This window comes from Musca vetustissima, unplaced genomic scaffold (assembly GCF_032173495.1).
Source record: "Musca vetustissima isolate MV318-11 ecotype Yass unplaced genomic scaffold, APGP_CSIRO_Mvet_v1 utg1469, whole genome shotgun sequence".
NCBI classification, from domain to species: Eukaryota; Metazoa; Arthropoda; class Insecta; order Diptera; family Muscidae; genus Musca; species Musca vetustissima.
The window spans coordinates 97,684-112,965 of record NW_026879459.1 but is presented as its reverse complement, the minus strand read 5'-3'; the positions used below and the strand labels follow the sequence as shown (position 1 = coordinate 112,965).

At 33.8% G+C, this 15,282-nt stretch overlaps 1 protein-coding gene across 1 annotated transcript; it reads left to right on the top strand.

Annotated features, from left to right (window-relative positions):
• Window positions 1-10,382: 10,382 nt before the first annotated feature.
• Window positions 10,383-14,189, top strand: LOC133324372 (ATP-binding cassette sub-family B member 6). The gene is made up of 6 exons (XM_061533215.1): window positions 10,383-10,685; window positions 10,755-10,954; window positions 11,020-11,348; window positions 11,422-11,826; window positions 12,744-12,919; window positions 12,990-14,189. Exons 1-6 carry the CDS (start codon window positions 10,386-10,388, stop codon window positions 14,187-14,189), a joined length of 2,610 nt encoding a protein of 869 aa, XP_061389199.1. The 5' UTR covers window positions 10,383-10,385.
• Window positions 14,190-15,282: the final 1,093 nt, after the last annotated feature.

The window sequence follows — 15,282 nt, the reverse complement described above, 5'->3', positions numbered from 1 at the left end:
TAGAACATTTTCGGTTCCTTCCCAAACTCATAGAGTGCTAAATTTTTTTCAAAAATGGGAAATGGAAAACATGATTTTTTGCGGGTTCTGGAACAGAGCATTTTATTACTTCTAATAGAAGTTATGGAAGACGATTAAAATAATATTTAAAGGTATTTCAGAGGGTTTCCGAAATAAGTCTTAAATATTTTCTAATAGAAGATTTGAACTAAGTTCTGTATGAATTGAATTATTTGAACAGAAAACTTGGTATTAGAGAACCTTTGATGCCAATAAAAAAACAAATCACACACATTTTCTAATTTTCAGAGTTGCATTTGACATACGTTCGTGTTAGGGTGGAATGTCATTGCCATCATTAAGGCAACGCTCCTTTCATGTTTGCCTTGAAACCATAAACAAATGGAAATAATTTTGAGATTAAGGACTATTAACATGTTCACCCTCTAAAATCAGCTGTTTCTCTAGTTTGTTGACAAAATACATTATTGAAAATTGAAAAAGGTAAATAACAGAGTTAAGTATCAAAAACTAATTTTGTTGAGTCAATAAAAATTCGCATAAAAGATATTGTTGGCATATTTTCATCCATTCTAAATTTTCTAGTTCTACAAACTATTATTTTTATTATAATTTCTTGATAAAAATAAGAAATTGTAATAGTTTTTATAAAAAAAATATTATTTCCATTCTCTCTCTAAACCTAAAGCAAACAAATCAAATAACATAAATTCCTCTATATATATTTATATTTCCTTAAATATAAAAATAATTTATTTTTCTAAAAATAAATATTAAAAAACAAAAAAATAATTATGTATTATAAAGAAAACCCACAACAAACAAACAAATCATACAAATATTGTGATTAAAAGTGAAACTTGTTAAAAAAAAAATATTACAAAAGAAAAAAATATTTTTAATTATTATAAGGTATAAAATTAATAAATGTTTTAAAATCTAGCATATAAGCTCTTCATATAATATTTATAAAACAAATAGTTTTTTTTATTTAAAAATAATAATGATTTTGCAAAGTAATTAAATAAAGTAAAGATTAAAAACTTAAATTTTGGCTTCTAGATTATCAACAAATGTTCCTTGTTAACGATTTAATTTTAATTTTTTTTTTTTTTGTTACATGTCTTATTTTTGTTTTGAAAAAGAAATAAAAAATGAAAAGTGATAGCTATATGAAATTATATATATATTTTTAATTTTGTAAAATATAAATATATAAATATGTTAATTTTTAAGCATAAATGTTAACCGATTTTTAAAAACATTATAATTGAGGTGTTAAGAGTATTAGTAAACAAAATAAATAATACTAGTAAAAAAACAAATCGCACAAAAAACTATTAAAAATAAATAAAGGAAAAATTTTAAAATAAATACAAATGTTTATTTATTTTTAATCCACATTGAAACATTCATATACTAGAGATAAGTAGCATTTGAGTATGATAAACTAAACTGTTGGGCGCCAAAAAGGACGGGCTTCCGATTTTTAGAGTTTCCCTAAAAAAATAGCGAAAGAAGACCAGGGAAATTAATGTGTTCACGTCTTGACAAATAGATTGCGTTACAATTTCCATCGATTTTTACCTAACCTTTAGAAGACAGCAGTGTAAATTCAACAGTTGTTCGGTAATAATAGAATTTCATTGGTTGAACTTTCTTTCATAGACGAGCTGAACGGGAGTCTTTCATAGACGAGCTGAACGGGAGTCTTTCATAGACGAACTGAACGGGAGTCTTTCATAGACGAGCAGAAGGGAGTCTTTCATAGACGAGCTGAACGGGAGTCTTTCATAGACGAGCTGAACGGGAGCCTTTCATAGACGAGCTGATTTTTTTTTTTTTTTAATATATTATTCTTTATTTATTTCTTTATACAGAGAGTTACAATTCATAGATCCCACGAAGCTATAGGCTTGTCTGTAGGATATTCTTAAATGTAATTATCTATATTACAAAGGCTGTTTAACAGTCCGAGTGTATTATTTAATTATTATATAAAATTATTATTGGGAATTTATTAAATGTTCTTTAAGCAATTTCTTTCTTTTAAATTTATTACTTAAGCTTAGTATAGATGCTGGTATTGAATTCATGAGCGATGGAAGGCCAACACTGAGCGTTCGTTTTCCGTATTCGTTTTTGAAGCATGGTATCTTGTATTTTCCTAATGCTCGGCTTCTTGTATTCTGGGCGTGGTTGATTCTATGTAGGATGCTTTTTTCGTCGTGAAACTCGTTAATTATGGTGGTCTTGTACAAATTTTCAATGTTTAATATGTGCAAAAGTTTCGGTAGATTTTCGTTGTAGTTTGCTATTGTTTGATTTGAAGAGTTACTACCTTGTCGGTTAGTGTTAGATACGAGTAAACTTTTTTGTAGTATTTTCAACAGGCTATTTTGTGTAATTTGAAGTATTCTGCGATTAGGTGCATTGCCCCATGCAGATATTCCATGTCGTAGATAGGATTCAACCAACGAGAAATATGCTTGCCTCAACACTTTATATGGTGCACAAACACTTAGGTGATACAATGCGTAGGAGGATTTGCGTAGTTTTTTTCTTATATTATCCATCTGTGGTCTCCATTTCATATGACAGTCTAATAGTATTCCTAAGTATTTGAACGTATCTACTACTTCAATTTTGGTTGAGCACGTTTCACCTCCTCGTTGAATGTTTTCCTCATAATGGTGAAGGCATTCATAATTATGAAATATTATGGATATATCTGCAGCGGGTATATGTTTGGGTCGAAAATGCATAAGTTTGGTTTTCTTTGCGTTGATAACCAAACCATTATCGTGACACCATCTTACTAATTTATTTATTTCATTTTGCATGCGATATTCTGCTATCCTTATGGATTTGTCTGACACTATTATGGCAGTATCATCGGCATATGAAAAGGTAATGCTGTCATTAAGAGTTTTAATCATATCATTAGCATATATTATGAACAAAATCGGTCCAAGCTTGGAGCCCTGAGGTACTCCGTATTGAGATTGGTGCTCCTTACTAGTGCGATTATCAATTTTGACTTTAAATCTTCTGCAGTTTAAATACTCTTGAAACCATTTTAAACACTGACCTCTTATCCCATTTCTTTCTAGAATGCATAGCAGTTTCGGATGTGATAATGTGTCAAAAGCTTTGCTGAAATCGACGAACATTACTAGGCATTGTTTTTGTTCCGATAGGCTTTGGTTTACAACATTTGTGAAGTTTCCCAAAAGCTGATTGATGTTTTTTCCTTTTTGGAATCCGTATTGGTTTTTGTGTATTATGTTGTATTTAGTTATGAAATTATTCAATCTCCTCACGACTATTTCTTCTAGGACTTTTTCGATGACTGGTAAAATTGATATTGGCCTATAATTTTCGAAACATGATTTGCTTCCACTCTTGTGGATTGGTCGAATAATTGAAACCTTGAGTAGGTCTGGAATAGTCGATTCATTTAGGCTTCTATTTATAAGGTCAGTTATGGTTTCTGATATTATTTCCACATTATTCTTAAGATCAATTGCACGAATGTTATCCGCTCCAGCACTTTTCCTGGCGTTGAGACTTTTTAAGATGTTTTTGACCTCCATAACGTCTGTATTTTCGATAACAATAGAATTCACTATGTTTGTTGGGTTGTTTGGAAGAGTAATTTTATCACACACGTGTACTATTTTTTCAACGTTATCTTTAAATTGTTCTGCAAACTGTTCAGCAACTTCGAGGATGTTTTTATTTACAAAATTAAGTTTCACTGTTTCATCTATGTTATTGCATCTCTTTCCAATTATTTCGTTAATGGTTGCCCAAGTTTCTCTGATATTGCTTCTGTTTTGAATAAATTTATGGAAATAATATGAATTTTTGGCAAATATTATTTTTTTATTCAATTGATTGTTAAATGTCTTATACAGGGTTTCGTTAGCTGCACATTTGTTTTTCCGATATTTTTTATATAAATGATCTCTTGTAGTGCAGTAACTTATTAGTTCGTCCGTTAGCCAAGGTTGCCCACTTCTATTTTTGGTTTTAACTTTCTTCGATTCAGTGGATTTTTTATAGATATTATTGAATGTTTTATATATTTGTTCGAATAATTCCTTTGTACCATTTATTCCGTTCGCAATATTTGCCCAATCAATTTGTTTTATTAGAGTGTTAACTTTTCTATTATTAATTGTGTTTTTTTCTGATGTTGATTTGGGTGGATTTGTTGTTTTTTCCGTTTCAATACATCCATATATCGTATAATGGTCTGATATTTTCGTAGCTATTATTGCTGATTTAATATTATTCCTAGAGTTGTGTCTTACAAATATATGATCAATGCACGTTTGACTACCTGTGCGTTCACATTCTCTAGTTATACCATTTATAGCACACTTAAGACCATAAGTGGCACATGTCTCCAAATAATTCTTTACGGATATGGTATTTAAGGTAATATCCAGGTTCATATCACCTATTAATATTATGTTTTGTTTATTATTTATATTCGTTAGGCTTTGATCTAACTCCTCAATGAATTTTTTCACGTTTGTGTTTGGAGGCCTATAACAAGGAATTATTGATATGACACTCTTGTCACCCATTGATATTTCTATGTTTATAGATTCCATATTTTGTGTATTTAAATTTGTCGCTTTAAACGCAAACTGATCACTGATGTATACCGCTATTCCACCGCCTCGGTTTTCCCGGTTAAGGAATATTGAATTAAAATCTAGTATTTCATAGAATTTATTTTCATCATCACTTATATTAGTTTCTATGAGAACTATTATTTTCAATTTCTTAATTATATTTTGGATTTGAGTTAGGAATTCAGTAAAATTTTTTCTGAGTGAACGAATATTCATGCATATTATAGATATGTTATGGGTATTCTCAATAAATTCACTAAGTTCATTTAAGGAATCAAAAATTTCATTCTTGTGATCCATTTTATATATTATGGCTTTAGTTAATTAATTTCAGTGAAAATATTTATTTTATATTTTTTCATAAAAAAAATTGGAAAAAAATAGGCTTTGTAAATATGTTTGGACTTTATTTTACGTTTCTCAAAAAAACAGCTCGAAAATTAGCAATCAGCAAATGCATAAAATATGGATTTCTCCTGATTATTGAGTTTTTGTGATCAATTCGATATCGGATAAACTATTAATGATTAATTGAGATGATGTTTCATTCTTCCTGGCATAAATACGTCCATCTTTCACCCATACAAACTTCCAACCATTATCATTTGCCTTCTTTTTAGCCATCCAGAGGATGCGCCTATTTTCTGCTGTCAGCTCATCATTTATATATATGTATTTGTTAGTAGGGCTACTTTCGCTGTCAGCGAGGACGTTTTCATCTACTCTGTGTCCCTTCAAGTTTCTCATAATCTCTTTTTTCTTTCTCATCGAAGAGAACTCCACAATTATTTTGCTCTTCGATTTAACACGATATGCGTTTTCAATATGTTCGTCATCGACTTCGACGCCCACAGAAGCTGCAATTTTCTTAACGACCATTTCTGCATTCATATGCACAGAGCTAACATTGAAATATTATAAGGAAAAATTTGACAGATAATCGAGACAAAAAATGTTTTTGTTTTGATACATCACCTTATTATTGCATCATGGTCGCCCTGCATATCCGATTCTTTTTCATTTTGGCATTGGGTGTGCAATTTTAAGTTGCCGGTCTTTATAAATTTTTATTAACATACAAATTTAATTTAAAAACGCGCACAACAATACAAGGAGTCTTTCAAATACGATCTGAAGATCGCGAATATTTAGAGAAGAGCTAAAGCGTCAGGAGTAATGCTAAATTCAACCTGATCAGGAAATATTTTATAAGCATGCTGGAAGTCTATCATAGATGAACCTTAAAATTTTGAGAGTTGATAGTTCAGAGAACTTTCCATAAACCTGTTGAAGGATCAGAATGTCGAGACAGTCCTTCATGGACAAGTTGAAGGGTCGGTAGTGTTTTATAGACGAGCTAAGGGTCCATGGAGTATTTATAGACAAGCTGACTGTCCGGGGAATCTTTCACAGGCGAGAAGAAGCAGGTATTGTCGCAATTCTTGTGATATGAAAACTTGAAATGAAATAGTATTCTTTTATATATTTTTTTTTTCATTTGAACTCTTTCTCCATTATAATGAAGGAAGCACATAGTTTTAACTTGCATCGTTTCAATTTAAAAACAAAAATATCAGAGTCAAATTTCAGTTTGGGCGCCATACTTCATTATTATTTTACACTAAACAATACCACCTTAACTTGCGTTTTCTTGATAGAGGCTGTCACCTCAACCTATTGTATAAAAACAATTGGTCTGTTCCCGTACTGCAAGAATCTACTATTTTTACTCCGATAACACTTTTTTCCTCTATGATATCGAAGAAAATAGTAAAATCGAGTAGATTATTGCAGTACGGGAACAGACCAAATAAGGCTGCTGCAACTACAACCTTATCATGTCATGCCTTAAATCTTCGTATGTGTCTTCCCCTTCAGGTTTTGCATTTCAAAATTTCATAGAACAAGAATACCGACCCAAAGCAGTGCTTTATTATATACTTCACTGTTTCATTCCAACAATTTGTGTATCGCGTTTGAAAACGGTTATTTACACCAACTCGAAAATTCGGTATTTTTACGATCTATGACTACTAGATATTCGTCAGTATTTGTAGTGAATTTTAAAACTTTCAATTAAGCGTTCTCTTTATTCCAGCGTTTTTTTTTCTTCTGTTCAAAAACTGCTGTGTTGACATCTCTGTTATTGGACTGTCTCATCTGGCAACACTGAACCATCAATGACTTTTTGTTTTTTTTTTTTCAATCATTTCAAAACAAAAACATTCGAAACGCACCAATAGACGGTCAAACATTGGTTCCTTGTCAAAATATACGGAATATAATACAAAAAATTGTTTTAATTGAAACACAGACGGTCGAACGGGCGGGCTGTTTCCTCGTACCAAATAAAATGAGTGCAAAATAATTGTGAAATTCCAAACAATATCCAATATAAAAATAAAAAACAAAAATATAGAAGTGCAAAAGTTATTATCGATTTCAGTCGTCAAAGAGACCCGCTGACTTCGTCACAACCCAAGGAAGAGCGGCGGATGTAAGAGGGTAAAAAATTGCATAATTAATTAAATTTATTTATTTGTGTTCTTGCATTTTGATTGCGGATGGTGGTGTTGTTGTTGCTGTCGTTGTTCGTGTGCTGTGTCATATTTAGAGTCTTGTCTGGTGGATTAAGGAGAGGAGGCATTTCAATGATAATGAAATTCATTACTGGACAGTTTTTTTTTTGGGCAACCAGTAGTGTTTTCTGATTTGTCGACTACATTATTAATCGTAGTGAGTTTTTTTTTGAAGAGCTCTGATTTTCTTATCTCTGTTATAGTTTTTAGGGAGTGTGTTTTTGTTGTTGTTGTGAGTAATTATATATGTTTTTTATAAAAAAAATCACATTTATTTTATATATATCTACAATGTAGATTCAAATTCACAGCTATTGGTGCGTGTGGAACTTGGACTTTTTTGAAAAAGGAAGGCAATGCAAAACATCGATTGAATACAAATTTACCGGTGAATACGACTTTTAGACGAGCTGAAGGGAATCTGTATAGACGAGCTGAAGGGAGTCTTTATAGACGAGTGGAAGGGAGTCTTTATAGACGAGTGGAAGGGAGTCTTTATAGACGAGTGGAAGGGAGTCTTTATAGACGAGTGGAAGGGAGTCTTTATAGACGAGTGGAAGGGAGTCTTTATAGACGAGTGGAAGGGAGTCTTTATAGACGAGTGGAAGGGAGTCTTTATAGACGTGCGGAAGGGAGTCTTTATAGACGAGCGGAAGGGAGTCTTTATAGACGAGCGGAAGGGAGTCTTTATAGACGAGCGGAAGGGAGTCTTTATAGACGAGCTGAAGGGAGTCCTTATAGACGAGCTGAAGGGAGTCTTTATAGACGAGCTGAAGGGAGTCTTTATAGACGAGCGGAAGAGAGTTTTTATAAACGAGCGGAAGGGAGTCTTTATATACGAGTTGAAGGCATTCTTTATAGACGAGTTGAAGGGAGTCTTTATAGACGAGCTGAAAGGCAGAAGTCTTTATAGTCCACATGAAGAAGGGAGTCTACAGACGAGCTGGAGGCAGTCTCTGTAGCCAAGCGGAAAGGAACATTTATAGACGAGCTGAAGTAATTCGTTCATGAACGAACTGAAGGGTGTCTTTATATAGAAGCTCATGCGAATCATTATTGACGTACGGGTGAAGGTAGTATTTATAGATAAAATCATGGGAGTCTTTATAGTATTTTATTGTATGAAGGTAAATTTTTTTAACATCCTGGTGGAAAAGGGTCATACGAGACGAAAAGGTGAACAGAAATGACACTCTGACTCGGACCAACTGAGAACTACAGCTTCGAGATAGTTAAAGATTTTATATATCTTGGTACCGCCATAAATAAAACGAATGACATCAGTTTTGAAATTCGGAAAAGGATTTTGATGGCTAACAGATGCTACTATGGTCTAAGTAAGCAGTTTAGAAACAAGGCCACCTCCCGCCAGACAAAACTCACACTTTACAAGACGCTGATACTACCCGTGCTGTTATATAGATCATATGGTGCATATCTGAAAGCCAGCGTGAACGTGTTCGTATCTAATACCAAATAAGAAGGATATCTTTATAAAATAGAAGAATTAAAAAGCTACATAATATCGCGAAGCACTTTACTCGTCGAAAGGATGATACATACAAATTTGGCCAAAACAGAAGCACTTCAGCATTCGCTTCTTTGTCAGTATGCGACGTAGAGATGGTTCGCACAGAAGCGAAATACGTTTCAACAATCGCTTCGTAGATTGGATAGCACATACCCATTAGCCGAACAGGAACAAAATACACTTCAGCATTCGCTTCGTATCGTCTCGAAGTCTCTCACTACTAAGATGTAGAATGTCTTTCAAATAAGCATTTGAAAACCAGAGAATCTTTCATAAAACTGCTGAAGTGTACGATTGCCTACTAATTCGATTTGACAGAAGTGAATGGCAGATGGTCTGACTAGATGCAGTCCATCGTGAAAGGGTATTTATAAAAGAAAGCCTCTAGATCAAGTTGCCTATTGAACAGGTCTGAATAGCATTCATACTGATGCAGATGCCGCAGCGCTGAATGTGTACAGAATGAATGCCGTCCTCGGAGCTCACCCCCATCCATCGCAACTGAAGAACATCAGCTGTCCAGTCGTCTCAATTCGTGCAAGGCATGGATTGATGACCAGGTGCAGAATGTCTGCCTAACATATGCTACGGGCCCTCATGCCACACTGCACTTATTCAATAGCCCTGCCAAATCTACCCCATTTACTCCTGTATATCTGTGGTTGCAGCCAGTGGATGTAGCTGCGTTTCTTAACTTGGAGACAGAACCTGACTGAATCAAATGAAAAACAGCACTCATATAAACTTCTACTACAACAATTCTTCGAAAGAATGATGCACATTGTCCAAAACAGAAACGATATATAGAAGAAGGATATTATATGTTATGCATTCGCTTCGTTGTCAGGATGTCGTGTATTGATTGTTCGACTGGGTGTTACGTAATGATAGTGCCAATAAGAGCGCTAGCTTTCGCTTCGTTGTCAGGATGTCGCGTATTGAATGTTCGACATGGTTTTACGTACAGATAGTGATAATAGGAGCGCTAGCTTTCGCTTCGTAGTTAGGATATTATGTCCGAACAGGAGTCAGTTGATCCTTCATTGAAGACTTGTTTTTTTTAATGTTTATATAGAAGATTGTTGCTATGTTTATAATCCGGAGAACCATTTATAGAAGAGGTGAAAGTCCAGTTAACCTTCATAAGTAATTCTTAGACGACCTTAATTCATTACTTTCAAATTAGTTTTTAAAGTTCTGTTAAGTGAGCCTAATTCATTGATTTCAATGTAGTGTTTAAAGCTTTGTAAAGGGAGCCTTTAAAGACATGGACTATTTTATTGATGAACTAAAAGTTAGAGAGCCTTTCATAAAGCTAAAGGCCATATGAAGGGTCGTTAGTGTTCTATATACGAGCTAAAGGCTCAGGGGTATTCCATATACTATTGGATATTGATTTTTTTTTTCTGGAAATGTTTTTTCTCTGGCAAATTTTCAGCAAAAGGAGAATCTTATCTCTAAATTCTTTCTCCTTGAAAATAATTTATTTTCAAAATATTTCTGCATACAAATTCTTCTGTATTATTGTTATTGTATCAAAAAATATAACTCACTTCTTTTGTTTCAGATATACGCCGTGGCAGTACATAACCACACTCCTCCAAAATGTTGTATTGTCCGCCTAATGTTACCCTATCCCAGGTGTGGATTGATCATGGCATATCACATTGTTTTATGGATACGGTGGGTTGGTCTGTATGTGGCGGTTTCATGATTCTGTTTGGTCTGATACAACTGATGATGTATCGTAAATATGCCACACGAATTACTGATCCCACATTAATTTCCAAATCCCGGTTATATGGATTGCAATTGTTTCTACTGGCGTTCTTTCCAGCATTGCAGCTGGTGCGATTTTTATTGAATGCAAGAATCTATGAGGGAAGTGCCGTATATGGTTATATGGTAAGGAATTCAGGGAACACAATATAACGCTTTTTGATTTAAAAATGTAATTATTTTTTGATTTCATAGATACTCGCCACCTGCCTCATTTGTGTGGCCTATCCATTGTCTATGTGTTTGGTAATCAAAGAAAGATTATATCAATTGCCATCAGTGCCCACCAGAGGTCATGGATTGGTGTTACTACTTTTCTGGACCTTGGCTTTTATCAATGAATCACTGGCGTTTATTAATTTGCGCCATGAAGATTGGTGGTTTAATCTTAAAACGTAAGTGCCTCAAAGATTCCAATTTTTTGATTTTTATTAAATAATTGATTATTTTTATGTTTTAGAAACAAAGATAAAGTTGAAATGGGTCTATTTGTTACCCGCTATGTTTGTTCGCTGTTAATCTTTGTATTGGGTCTCAAGGCACCGGGCATAACATACCCCTATAATGCCCATCAACGCTTAGATGAAGAAACTCAACAATCAGAATCCACAGCAAATCTCAATACCGGTTCGGCTTTTAGAAATGCCTTCAAGAAGCTACGTAAACTTTTCCCCTATTTATGGCCAAAAAGAGATGTTGTTTTGCAAATTACTGTGTTAATATGTATTTTGTTATTGGCTGCAGGACGTGTTATTAAATTATATTTACCCATATATCGTAAAAAGTTGGGTAAGTTCTGGATTACATACATGCCACATTAATTGAGAAATTTAAAAAAAATAATTCCTTTTTTTATTTGCAGTTGACAGTTTAACTATTGAGCCCATAGTATTTCGTTGGGATTTTGTCTTAATCTATGTGGCTCTGTCATTTCTCCAAGGTGGTGGTACCGGCACAATGGGCCTTTTCAATAATCTACGTTCATTCTTGTGGATTAAAGTACAACAGTATACAACGCGTGAAATCGAAGTGGATCTTTTCCATCATTTGCATCGTCTGTCGTTGCGTTGGCATCTACAACGTAAGACCGGTGAAGTTTTGCGTGTAATGGATCGTGGCACAGATTCGATAAACAATCTGTTGAATTACATTATCTTCTCGATTACGCCTACAATTGTTGATTTAATTGTTGCTGTTGTCTATTTTATTTATGCTTTCAATTGGTGGTTTGGTTTAATCGTGTTTCTCACCATGTTCTTGTATATATGTAAGTATGGGTTTGATTTTTTCCAAAAACATTCATTTTTTTAAATATTTATTCAAGGCGTAGATTGTTTATGACCTTCGTAAGGCGTGGATTTTTTAATATAGACCTCCATAAGGCGTGGATTTTTTAATGAATATTTTTCAAGACCTCCATAAGGCGTGGATTTTTTAATGAATATTTTTCAAGACCTCCATAAGGCGTGGATTTTTTAATGAATATTTTTCAAGACCTCCATAAGGCGTGGATTTTTTATGAATAGTTTTCAAGACCTCCATAAGGCGTGGATTTTTTAATGTATAGTTTTCAAGACCTCCATAAGGCATGGATTTTTAATGAATAGTTTTTAAGACCTCCATAAGGCGTGGATTTTTTAATGAATAGTTTTCAAGACCTCCATAAGGCGTGGATTTTTTAATGAATAGTTTTCAAGACCTCCATAAGGCGTGGATTTTTTATGAATATTTTTCAAGACCTCCATAAGGCGTGGATTTTTTATGAATATTTTTCAAGACCTCCATAAGGCGTGGATTTTTTAAAGAATATTTTCCAAGACCTCTATAAGGCGTGGATTTTTTAAAGAATATTTTCCAAGACCTCCATAATGCGTGTTTTTTTAAGAATATTTTTCAACATTTTCTTAAGATGTGGCTTTAAAAAAAATAAAGATTTCTATAATACGTGAATTTTTTTTGTTAATATTCTTAAAGAACTTTATTTTTAGACAAGGGTTAGATTTTTTTAAAATAGTAGTTTTAAGCTGTCTATAGGGCGTAGATTTTTTTTTAAAATATTTTCAATATTTTAATTTTTTTAGGTAATTTATATTTTGTATTTGATTTAATATTTTTTTTCAATCTGTCTATTATACGTGGATGTTATAAATAAATATATTTTTTTTCCTTATACATTCTTTTTAGTGGCCACAATTTTGGTTACCGAATGGCGTACCCAATTCCAGAGACGTATGAATCAGGCCGACAATGAACAACGTGCTCGCAGTGTAGATTCTCTGCTGAACTTTGAGACTGTTAAATATTATGGTGCCGAAGAGTATGAAGTGAATGCCTATCGTGAGGCCATCAAGAAATATCAGGTATGTTTTTTGAATTCCATCGCCAACCCCTAGAAAATTATTTCTATATATCCATATGTAATCTTTTCAGAAAGAGGAATTCCTTTCGCTATTGACGTTGAATATTTTAAATACATCTCAAAATATTATACTCTGTCTCGGGTTGCTGTGTGGTTCAATGTTATGTGTCTATTTGGTGGTGCATCATCAAACTCTAACAGTGGGTGATTTTGTACTCTTCTTCACATATCTCATGGATTTGTATATGCCATTAAATTGGTTCGGCACCTATTATCGGGCTATTCAAAAGAATTTTGTTGATATGGAAAATATGTTTGATCTTCTGAAAGAGGAAGAAGAGGTCGTTGATGCTCCCGGTAGTTCGCCTCTGCTGACGGCAGGTGGCGCCATTGAATTTGCAAATGTTAGTTTCGGTTATAGCCCAGAGAAAATTGTTTTACGCAACGTCAGCTTTACAGTACCTCCCGGTAAAACCGTCGCCATTGTTGGACCCTCGGGGGCGGGTAAAAGTACAATTGTTCGTTTGCTGTTCCGTTTCTATGATGTACAATCCGGTTCGATTATGATTGATGGACAAAATATAAAATTAGTGACCCAGCAAAGTTTACGACAAGCCATTGGAGTTGTACCTCAGGATACGGTACTGTTTAACAATACAATTTATTATAATATTGAATACGGTAAAATTGGCTCCTCGCCTGATGAGGTGTATGAGGCGGCACGTATGGCTGATATCCATGATCGTATTTTGGGCTTCCCTGATCGTTATGAAACAAAGGTGGGAGAACGTGGTCTACGCTTGAGTGGTGGTGAAAAACAACGTGTTGCCATTGCTCGAACCCTACTCAAGGCTCCTGTCTTAGTGCTACTCGATGAGGCTACCTCCGCTTTAGATACCAATACCGAACGTAATATTCAAGCAGCTTTACATAAAGTTTGCTCCAATCGTACAACTGTCATCATTGCCCATAGGCTGTCCACAATTATTCATGCCGATGAAATTTTGGTACTCAAAGATGGTGTCATTGCCGAACGGGGACGTCATGAAGATTTGCTGTTACGTGACGATGGCCTGTATGCTGAAATGTGGCAACAACAATTGAAGAATCTTGATGCTCCCTCAACAACATCGGAAATTTCTGGTAGCGGCAATACAAATGACAAACCTCCGACAAATGCTGCAACTGGAGGTCCTGCTACTGCCGCTGGTCCTTCCGGAAGTGCCTATTTAAGAGCTGGCCATGCTCATGGTGGCGGTGGTGCCCATTGAAAACTATAACTCCCTAAGACTTATCTCTAAGATACCTGTTATATTATTTCTCCTTCCCAATTTTAACTTTGTTTTTCATTTTGCTGTTAGTGTAGTGGTTTCACACATTCTATATCAAGTTCCAATGTTTTAACGAATAAAATTAAATTGGTGGCAAACTCAAAAGAAGGCTTATCGGTTTATAAAAAATTTTTTTATATTGTATAGTCTATTATTTGTTATAATCGTGTATTTTATAATAATATTAAATCAATTGTTTAGCAAGCGTATATACAAGCTATACAAAATATGTCTGTGTTTAAAAACAAATTGTAGCATTATTAAAGGCAATCCAAAAAAAAAACAATTATAACAAAAACTAGAATTAGTTTTTGTATAAACAACAAAAATATAAAATAAAGAAAAAGACTTTGTAATAAATGAACAAATTTTAATGGTGTGGTATTTTATACAACAAATAAAAAAACGAATTATATTTATTATAATGAGGAAAAGAGAATTTCACTCTAACAACGCATTTATCTTTTTTTTTTCAAAATGATTATAAGCTCACGGCGTTCTTATAAAGACAATGATAATCACCTCCAATTATTATGCATCCCTCGTTAAATTTTGAATGCATCCATTAGCCATGAAGTCTTTCAATTCAGTTTTGTTCGCCTATTCTGTAACTTCTTTTTTTTATTACTTAATCTTCAATGAACTTGAAGCTGATAATTTCAATTGTAATATTATCACCCCAGAACAGTAGCACTGGATCCATGCAAATGCCACCAAAGTTGGACAGTGGTTTGATGGGATTAAAAATTAGTATCAGACCAAAGATGGCCGGTCTTTGGAATTAAATTTTGATATAACCTTCGGAGGCTTTCTTTAAAAACGGGCCACAAGTCTCTTAAAGTAATGAAAAAAGTATCATTACATTAAGAAAGGCATGCAATCTTCTCATTTCGCTCTTCATTTATTTTTTCCAATCTTCCTATCAGGTAAGTCACCGGAAACCACTGTGCTTGATGATGATGATGCTGCCGTCTAACATATGGACAATGTGCTGTAACAGAAATTCCCAACCAATAGCCTTCTCTTTTTTATT